General features: G+C 43.8%; 1 protein-coding gene across 1 annotated transcript in view; it reads right to left on the bottom strand.

Annotated features, from left to right (window-relative positions):
- Positions 1–10,142, bottom strand: part of DAB2IP (DAB2 interacting protein) — a gene marked incomplete at its 3' end in the record, with an annotated part of 219,584 nt that extends 209,442 nt beyond the window's left edge. The window contains exon 1 of the mRNA XM_018564654.1: positions 9,898–10,142. Coding sequence (XP_018420156.1) covers positions 9,898–10,015 — 118 coding nt within the window. The remainder of the gene's footprint in view (positions 1–9,897) is intronic.
- Between the last annotated feature and the right edge of the window lie 778 nt (positions 10,143–10,920).

The following is a 10,920-nucleotide window of genomic DNA, read 5'->3' as shown; positions in this document are numbered from 1 at the left end:
GTTGGCTGAGCATTTGGGTGCTGAATCAACTAATCGGAAGCAACTAATTCGATAATGAGAATCATTGACAATGATATGCAAATATGAGAATGGAATAGAAAATGTGAAAAGTGTATGTTCCAATGTATCAACAATTCTAAATCGGGAGTCAAGTTGAGTTAAAAATGGACAAAGCAGGTTTCCAAAAGGAAGGGAGGCTAGCTTGGCAAAAGATGTAGTTATGGACAAAACTGGCTGGAGGTTGAACTCTTGATAAAGAGAACAAGGGCAAAAGTACCAAACCCCAGTCTGTCTTCTCCACACTTATATGCCACCAATTTGGGAAGGTAAGGTCAGACATCTTTATGTGAGGGTTGTTGTGGCAAAAATGTTTTTAACAGCGAACCTGTGTTGCAGCATCTGAGTACTGGCCACTTCCTTTGGAGTATCATAAATGCCACATAGATATTTACACGAGCTTGGCCAATGGTTGCTTGTCATTCCATAAAGGTCAAATTACACAATAAGCAGAAAATGCTAATACATTTACAAAGGCAGCCAATATGAGGAAATGCTAAGGCATTGGTTGGGGAATGTCATGCATCATTATTGCCAGGGAGCGACTGAAAAAAGAAACAGAATGGAAGTGTATGTAATTTCTATACACTTCCTCCCTCAGACATGAAGGTTCAATTGGTAGATGGGTGCAAATCAACAGCACCCAGTACATAGGGCATCAGGGCTAGGCAGTAAATGGCCTGTTTGGTATCCAGCCAATCACCATCAGATGTGGAAAAATGAATTAAGGAGCTCTTGTGTTGTAATGCTGCCTCCAACACCTGCCCCAGTATGCAGGAAAAACAGGGTTGGCTCATCTGAAAAGCTTGTGCTGCAGGCACATTCTGCTGTATGGGAGAGGAGCCTCTCCACTTAGACCCGTCCCCTGGCCGCCGAGACGCGGAAGAGGATTAGTATTCTGCATTGCTGATTTTTATTATAATGTATTGCTGGGACTTGTAGTCCTGCACAGCTGGTGCTATTCTGCATTGCTGTATAATTGTTATACAGCAATGCAGAATAGCACGAACTATGCAGGACTACAAGTCCCAGCAATGCATTATATTTTGAAGTAGGTATGCACCAGTCAGTGCCAATACTGGGCATTTTCACAAGTACTCATACTCGTGAAACTGAGACTGAGAGGAAGCAGGCAGGTTAAAAGGGAAAGCAGACACACAGATTGAAGTGAGGGAGCACAAAAGCAAATAGTGATCAAGCAGATCAGGCTACTTACTGTACATCACCCTTGTGAATGCAAAGCGACTACCACAGGGGAACATAAGGGACTGAGCAAACAGGAACACAGGGAACAGCTAGGATGGAAAACTGTCAAGCAGGGAATCCAGAGGGGTACACAAGGAGTCCAGCGGAACAAGGGATCAAGGAATAACTCCAGAAAATCCAAGGGAAATCACAAGGAACACAGGAGGGTCCGGCAGCAGAAAACAGATTTGTTACTGAACCGTTGAGCAACAGGTGAGCACTGATCTGAGCCCAAAAATAGGGAAGGAAGAGGGCAGATTGGCTGCGGCCCTGTGACCTCCAATAGGCTGACAGCCAAGAACATAGGACAGAGATGGAAATCTGGTATGGAGACAGAAAAGCGAGAATCCGGCATGGATACCAAAACAGTGCGACAACGCCAGAGTTATAACATTAGAGGAGGGTCACCTAACTTTGAAATTTAAGCTGGGTGGAACAAATTTAAAATTTTCACCACTTTTACTTATATACAAAAAAAAGAATAACAAAAGATCTTCCCTCACAGGGGATATTGCAGTATGATACAGCAACAAAGATTTTGTCCCCCAGCCAGACAAGCTTGTTCCAGTACCAGTTTCCCTACTGGACTGGTTCTCTTCATCTCTCCCAGCTCCATCTCCCATCACCACATCAACACTGTGTCAGCCAGTGCTCCTCACACAATGCTTAAAGCCCCGTTCACACCTTTCCGTTTTGTCGGGCGTTCAACGCTCTATGAACGCTCTACAAAACGTACAACCATGAAAATCCCATTGTTTTCTATGGGTATGGTTCACACCTTTCCGTATTTCCGCCCGTCTGAACGCCCTACAAAACGGCTGACGCCCAAACAAGTACATGTACTTCTTTGGGCCGTTTTGGAGGGCGTTTTCAATTGGGATACAGCCAAGTAGCCTTCGGAATCGCGCGACGGTCGCGCAATTTTTTTACCGCGAATCGCGGTAAAAAAACCGCGTGACGGTCACGCGACAGACGTGCATGCGTAATACGCATAGGTGTGAACCCAGCCTAAAGCAATGTACATCTATAACAATGTATGCCTATAATTAGGGTTGCACAGATACCAAGTACAGTACTCGGTACAAGTACGAGTACATGTACCGATACTTTTGAGCTCCAAGACTACACTAGAGAAAAATTAAAAAATTAGGAGGCAGCTGTCATGTGTAAGGAGCACACGGAGCTTGTGGGATTTGTACATCTCTGTTTTAATGTACGATTTTGTTTTTATGAATATAAATAAAGCGATGCACAGATACCAGTTTTGTGAGTACAAGTACTGGTACTTGCCGAGTACTTACAAGTACTAGTACTGATACATTTTTGTTTATTGTCATGTGACAGTTTTTCTAAAACAATACAGACTAATGATTTCAGGACAGTGGTGGAGTGCCAGAGCCAGGTCCCAGCTGCAACCGCTGCAACCCTGGTAGTTCTCATGAAAATGCCAAGTATCGGCACTGGTACTCGAAAAGTATCTGTGCATCCCTACCTATAATAATGTATACCTATAGCAATGTGCTCCTTTTTTACATATTCTAATCTCTCTGTATGGTATTGTATTGTAATTGTACCATCTCTCACGTGTTAAAAAGCACGTGAGAGATAAAAAGCGCAAATTGTTAGTGCCATATAAATCCTGAGTAATAATAATAATGGTCAGTTTTTAGCCACAATGGATAAAAATCTTGCTGATCTGGTTACAAAAACACAACTTTATATAGAACACATGAGCGTAAAAGAGGAACTCCCATCTAACAGATGAAAATTGCAGCTTAATTTCCTGATAGAATCTGGCACGTCTCCTCCAGCTTGCGTTCTGTCGCTTCCCAGAGAGTCATTCATACTAACACATGACTCACCTAAAGTACAAAACGGTTTTGTTATCTGGTAGTTCCCGTCAAACATGCCGCATAATACTGGGATAAGTTTGCCAATTCTGGGCACCTACCGTGCGGAAGAGTCACATGACTCTTAGGAAACTGCAGAACAGTGTAGAGCCTTTGCCAGTGACTTTCAAAGACTGGCAGATAAAGGGCTTATGTCAACAGGCATTGTTTGACATTCTACGTGCATTCACGATATTAGAATCCCATTGACCTTAATTAGACGTACACATGGCAGGTCAAAGGCTACATTTGACTTGTTCTGCGTTGTTCCTTTGGATACAGAATGTACTATTGAGGTGCATTTGAACTGCAGGCAAAGCAAATGAAATGCAACCTTCTCGTCATACACTGATAGCCATTTGCAATCCAATGCCTGCATTTGCATCTGAATAGTAAAAGCAGAGTTTGACAAGAACACCTATGGACATGAGATCAAATACAACCGCCATTCAACACCACCAACATACTGCAGGCATGACTTTTAGCAGCACCGCTACCTGAATTTGGCTTGGTGCGGTTTGGCAGGAGCAAGCTTGCCAATGGTCCCAGATTTACTGGGGCAGGCCTACTTGTTCACCTGTCACTGGAGGGCTGTGCCCTGAGATCACAGTGAAGCTTGCTAAATCTGTCACTATCTCTGGCAGCCCTGCCTTGTTAAAGTGTGTATATGTAAATTCTGAAACATTCATATGTAAATCCAGCCCCTGGAAGTCCCACCTGCTATTAGAACCACTGAATGCTCCCCACATGTCAGAAGCAGGCTTGGAAGTCCTGCCTGCCACCAGGTACCACACTTGAAAGGTGCTGCAGCAGAGGTAAGCAGAGAGGGGGGATTTGGGGTGCAAAGTGAGCAAAGAGGGGTTGCAGAACTAGGCCCAAAAGGGGGGTGCAGGGAGGAGCAGAAGGAATGTAGAAGTAAGCAGAGAAGAGAGGTTTGGGGTGCAGAGGTGAGCAAAGCGGGGTTAAGGGTGCAAATGTGAATAGAGAGGAGGATCTGATCGCTTGTACGGTGCTGCGTTGTGTGAAGCTGTTTTCTAGCCAAAAATTCAGATTTTATCATGTTTGCAAATATCAAGAAATTGCTCCGGTCAGCAAGTGGTTAACAGTGACTGCATTTGATTGGTCGATTTTGAAATCCAATTTTTGTCGAGCCAGGTGGAGCCAATTCTGGCTGAAACTTGAGACATATATGGGTATCTTAAAGGTTGTAACTAAACAAATATATAAATCATTTTACTAATGAGCAATACCTTCTAGGGCTAGTTCATACCAGATGTAGTTGTGATGCAGTCCGTTCAATTTGGCTGCTGCAGCAAAAATAGATCACAATTCTTTCCTATTGGATTTCTGGTTCTCTATTCACACCAGTCCGTTCCGATGCAGTCAGAAAAAATACTGCTTGCCCTATTTAAGCTGCATCGGATCGCAATAGAACGCATCAAAATGCATGCAGACGCATGCAAATGCACTGGAACGCACCTGAAATCCAATTTTAAAGAGAGAAAAAAGCTGCATTTGCACTTTGCAATAGCCAATAGCAAACTAGCTATTGCACCTGCCCTCTGCTGCTGTGAATCACTAGAAGAACTTCAGGTCCACCTCTGCTGATTGGCCGCAGCAGAGGGCGGGTGCAATAGCTAGTTTGCTATTGGCTATTGCAAAGTGAAATAGCCAATAGGAATCTAGCTATGCATTCCTATGGTGGATTATTTTTTATTTCTGACTTACGGCAGCCGGCGGCTCCGATGTCAGGAGAAAAAAAAAACAGAGCAGAGAAAGGTTTACTGTGCTCGTTCGAGCAGAGCAAACCTTTCCAGGAGAAAGTGTTTTGTCTCCCGGGCTTGTTGACACCAAATGCAGACCAGATCTGCATGAGTTTCTGCACACGCAGTGCAGTGGTGTGTGCCGCGTTTTTTTCCGCGTTCCGGGACGTTTTTGGTTACAAAAAAACAAAACAAGTTTAAAATGGGCTTTCAGTGTTCCAGGGCGTTTGCATGCGCTTTTGATGAGTTTGCATGCGTTCCAGAGCAGGTAAAATAGGGCTTGCTGCAGTTTTTTTACATGCTCTGGAACTGAATGCTGCGGTGTGAACTAGAGCCCAAAATACCATTGGTATACATTGGACGCAGTTTTGATCCGGTCTGTAACTGCTCTGCTCTGCTCCTGGAACCCGCTTGGTGTGAACAAGGCCTAAATGCCTCCCTCAAGAACACAGATAAGTTGTATTTATGCAATTCTGGTTTCACATAAATGTATCTAATTTTCAGAGAGCAGTACAACAAATGTTATAATCACGCAGAAAAGGACGATAATGATCTGAATTCCACCGACAAAGCCACATCCCAACTACACTGTAATAATATATGAGTGTCTCCCTCTGGACACAGTGACACATTTAAGAGCCAGGAAAGAAGGAAGGAAACGATTGTAGATTAGAGTCACACTTGCCCATACAGCGGAGTTACCCTTTCATTTCTGACTTATAAGTCCTTTCTTGACCTCCAGACATTGCAAAAGTGTTCAAGGTCACGGGAAAGAAGTGTTTCCATACAAAGAGCCCACACCTCGCATTGCTATTATCCCTGAACAAATGCTTCATTCACATGGGCATTAAATTCATTGCTTGCTTCATGGAGACCGATCCTCCTACCATTGACATATGGAGACAGGTCCTCATGACACTGCTATACAGAGACAGGTCATCATGATAAGCTATATAAAAACAGCTTAAAACTGTAAAGGTGAAGTAACTTATCAGAAACATTTAAAAGGAAACCTTCACTACTACTCCATCAGGGCAGGAGGAAGAGAGTTAATTGCTGTCAAGTTTATATTTAACAGAACATTTTTTTTATATTTAACAGACTCTACTGGGAACATTTTTCCTGAATTCCTATCTCTGACACAAATGCAAGGAATCAGGGATGCAGATGTCACGGGGACAAAATGTCATGGACAATAATACACAAGCCCAAACAAATACAATAAAAACATTGTCAGAAATTTTAACCCTTCTCTACCCTAGAATGTTTTTATTTGTCCCTGTTGGGAGAAATGTCCAATCACGTCCTGTCATGACAAGACGTGAGGGAAAATCTTACTAATATGAACAAAGATGCCAATAAAAACCAGGCAGAGGCCCTAGCGCTTCTCCATGCTATCTACAACTAAATAAAAAGTTTCAGTTGGCAATGGGCTTATAAAAGATTTATTGATCTCTGAGGCAACAAAAGTCAGAGGTGACGACAAATGTGACCTTGGAAGGGGAGGGGCGGGGTATTGCATAACTGAAATTCAGCCCTGCACAGTAGTGGAAATACACTCACCGTCCACTTTATTAGGCATACCTGTTCAACTGCTCGTTATTGCAAATATCTTATCATCCAATCACTTGGCAACAACTCAATGCATTTAGGCATGTAGACATGGTCAAGATTATCTGTGGAGGTTCAAAACGAGCATCAGAACAGGGAAAAAAGGTGATTTAAAGTGATATTAAACTAAGGTCTGTGCGTCTCCACAAACACACAGACACAGCTAGGCAAGCCACTCCCTTCCTCCCTGTCCCCTTTCCAGGCTAGTAGATGAATAGCTGCTGGAGACTGCTCTGTCCCTTGTGATCTTGTACTTATCAGGAAGTTCAGGGAGGCCAAACTGAGAAAGTTGGAGCCAGCTGTTCAGAAACATGATGCTTATAAGTGATTGGGCAAGAATGTAAAGAAATACTTTGCTGAGTAATGTATATTTGTTGGATATCAGGGGTGTGGACATTTTTGAAAAAACTACTTGTCCAAGCACTAAAGCGGGGGCCGAATCTACTTGTCCCTCATGACAATCTACTTGTCCTGATACAAAAAGAAATTATTTTAACCAAAACCGTATTTAGCGGTGCTAAGAAGCGCTTCTCATTGGTCAATGCTGTCAGGTGACTGCGCTGACCAACGAGTGCTTGAAATTTGCGAGCGAAATTCAGAATATATGGAACAGGTACAGATAGTACACCTGTACTGGTGGACGGGAAGGACCGTTCACCAAAAGGTAAGTATAGCAGGAGGGAGATTTGTGCGGGTAATTCCATTTTCCTAAATTACTAGTGAATTTACCCTTTAGGGTTAGTGCAGACTTGGGGATTCCTGGGACGTGCGATCGTGTGTGGTTGCATCCAGCGGTTGCATCCGCATGTATGGGGTTACATCTGCGTGACAATCGCTGAAAAAAGGTAGATGTACCTATTTTCACGACATGCACCGCGCAGTGTTTTCAACTATGATTGTGTGTGATCGCCCGGGCGGTATTGCAGCAGGTAAACGCGCAATCTGCTTGGCATGACTGGGGTGACATTAGAAAATAATGGCACTGACAGCACGATCGGCGGTGGTGTGCGATTCCGTGACCACCCAGCCATCCGCTCGATTTTGTGCACGATGACCGGGCAGTCAAGGATCGCACACCACCTTTTCTTTTTAACTATTTTTTTTAAACTTAACTGTATTGCTATCACACAGGGGTTAACAATCCCCTGTGTGATAGCATTTGGAGGTGACAGGTACTCTTTATTGAACCTGTCACCTCTAGCAGGCACTGTTGCTAGAACTCCTGTGAGTCTGACAGGAACGTGCAGCGGCCGCAGAGGACAGAGGCTATGGGAGGTGAAAGAGCCTGTCACTACTCCACGCCCCTGCTCTGTCCCCGCTGTCAGCGCTCCACGTTCCGTCCCCGCCCATCCGCTCTCGGCGCTCCACGTCCCCCGCTCGCAGCGCCGCTCTCGGTGCTCATTTTAGGAAAACCCGATACTTGTCCGTAGCAGGGCTAAAACAGCGAAAAAAGCACTTGCCCGGCGCCCGGAACTACATGTCCCGGGCGTCGGCCGATACGAATTCCACACCCATGGATATGGATTCATTACTAGAAAAAAGTTTGAGAGTTTAATACTACGTTAAATGACTTTAAATGTGGCACGGTTGTTGTGGTGCCAGTCAGGTTGGTCTGGGTATTTCAGAAACGTTTGATCTACTGGGATTTTCATGTACAACCATCTCTAGGTTTTACAGAGAATGGTCTGTTCTCTGGGCAAAAATGCCTCATTGATGCCAGGGGTCAAAGGAGAATGGCGAGACTGGTTAAAGCTAATAGAAAGGCAACAGTAACTCAAACACTTGTTATAACCAAGGTATGCAGAAGAGCATCTCTGAACGCACAACACATTGAACCTTAAAGCAAATCGGCTACAGCAGCAGAAGACCACACTGGGTGCCACTCCTATCAGCTAAGCATAGGAACCTAATGCTACAATTCACACAGGCTCACCAAAATAAAAAAATAGTAGATTGGAAAAATGTTGCCTGGTCTGAAGAGTCTCTATTTCTGCTGCAACATTCAGATAGTCAGGTCAGAATTTGACATAAACAACATGAAAGCATGGATCCATCCTGCCTTGTATCAACGGTTCAGGCTGGTGGTGGTGTAATGTTTTGGGGGATATTTTCTTGCAACACTTTGGGCCCCTTAGTACCAATTGAGCATTATTTAAATGTCACAGCCTACCTGATTATTGTTGCTGACCATGTCCATCCCTTTATAACCACAGTGTACCCAACTTCTGATGGCTACTTCCAGCAGGATAACACACCATGTCACAAAGCTAAAACCATCTGAAACTGGTTTCTTGAACATGACAATGAGTTCACTTTACTCCAGACAAGATGGGGTCCAACCCCTATTCCAACCCCATATTTCAACAGATGACTGTAAATGTTCTAGCGGAGTTCGTCTCTAAAGGTGGCCATACACTTTACAACCCTCGCAAGACTTTTGTCTTGCGAGGGTTGTAAAGTAATTTAAAAAACTTACGATCTGCCCATCTTGGACAGGCAGATCGTACTTGCGATTATCGCAAGCTCGCCCCCCTGAGGGATTACGGTCGCACGCCTTCCATACACTTTGCGATTATTGTACGATTGTATGGGCACCTTAATAATAGCATGAATAACAGTGTATGGGCACCTTAATAATAGCATGAAAAATGATGACAAATGTCATTTTGTAGCAGAGCGCAGCAAAACTGATGTAAACATTCTTCTTCTGTATGGTGTGCAAAATTTTAAAACACAGATATAAATGATCCCAGTGGCCCTTTCTTGCAAAGTAGCTTTTTCTGTTAGGTGTCATGGCCCTTTTAATTATGGAATGTCACACAGACGCTCTCCAGCCATACTTCCTTGTCCCCTCCTTTAACTGACAGACTCTGAACATTTCACACTCACCAACTCTAAGGCAACCTCAACGGTTTTCCTCTTCACACTCACCAACAACCCTTTCTAATGCCAGAAAACCCCTAAATTCCCTTTAAAAAAGTTTGATACAAAATCTTTGGCACAGTGGGGGATAATTAATAAAAAGTGTCTGGAACTAAACTTTGTCTCAGCTGGAAAGCAGCCAATCAGCTTTTACATTTTCATTTTCTAAACTGTGTGGGAAAAAATGAAAGATATAAGCTGATAGGTTGCTATGGGCAACCACAACTGTTGAAATAGAACTTAACTTTATATTAGTTCCCCCCAATTTGTCTAGTTTACTGGAAGTTAATTCAAAGCAGCAATCAATCCAATTCCATCTTTGCTGAACCAACACCAGAAAATCAAAGAATCTGATTAGCTGCTAACAGCTCTACTCATCCCTGCCCGATATGTTTGTAAAGAATTATTACCACTCTTGGACGGTCTGCTGCGACTCCGCGACCGACTGTGTTGCCTCTGAAGCTGCGATCTCCCCAATAATCGGTAGTAATAGGAGCGTCGTCCTGAATTTTTCCTACTCACAGACATGGTGATCTTGCCAAGAGTCCGTAGAGAGGAATTCCTTATCCCAAATTATTCCACCTTATACTCAGCACTGCGGACAGTTCAGCCACGTCTGGGGCTCCAACAGCTCTGAAGAGTCGCCTATAATAAGCTATGTTTTACAGGAAAGGAAAAGTTGGGGAAAGTTTTGGGAAATTTTGGGGCCGGAGGTGCCTGTCCTGGACCTAGCTGTGTCCACAGAACAACGGTCCAGCCAAGCAGCTGCATGTCAGAAGTGCAGCACGAAGCCCTACAAGGTCTTCTGAACAGAATTGTAGGTAGAAGTCCTGTTGACAGGGAAAGAGAAGAATGTAATGTGAGAGGGCTGGAGAGAAGCTACTCACACCCCACAGCGAGACCTCCCCTCTTACACTCTACACAGCAAAGAAAAGCAAACCGCACAGATTGCTTATCACACTTCCAAGTTAAATCCGTACAGCGATCAGATGTGGACATCCAATTGATGGCCATGCATCCAACTCTTAAGAGGCAGACGTCAGGAGGGCAGCAGGGATGTGCGAGATAAAATCAGAATAATGATCCCCTTTCCTTTTACATCAAGAGAGCAACACAATCCTTGTAAAGGTGACAGTTCTCTAATGTATATGGGTACAATCAAGTCTTCAGGGTTTTTAGTCACTGTCATCAGTAACCAAACAGTGTATGTGGTTGTAGCAATAGAAACAAAATGCCTCAACTAATATACATTAATAGGGGCTCCACAGAGAGGGGTCCATGGGCTTATTCACCCCTTACAGCATCATCCCCAGATGGTTACAACCAGAGACTATATTATTCACATGAAATTGTACATGTATTTGCATGATATATGTATGTTTTGCTTAGCTTAAACCAGCCATAATTGCACTCTGTATTTAACAATGAAGGAC

Source organism: Nanorana parkeri, unplaced genomic scaffold (assembly GCF_000935625.1).
Source record: "Nanorana parkeri isolate BGI_ZX_2015 unplaced genomic scaffold, ASM93562v1 scaffold770, whole genome shotgun sequence".
NCBI lineage: Eukaryota > Metazoa > Chordata > Amphibia > Anura > Dicroglossidae > Nanorana > Nanorana parkeri.
This window is presented reverse-complemented; position numbering and strand designations above follow the sequence as displayed.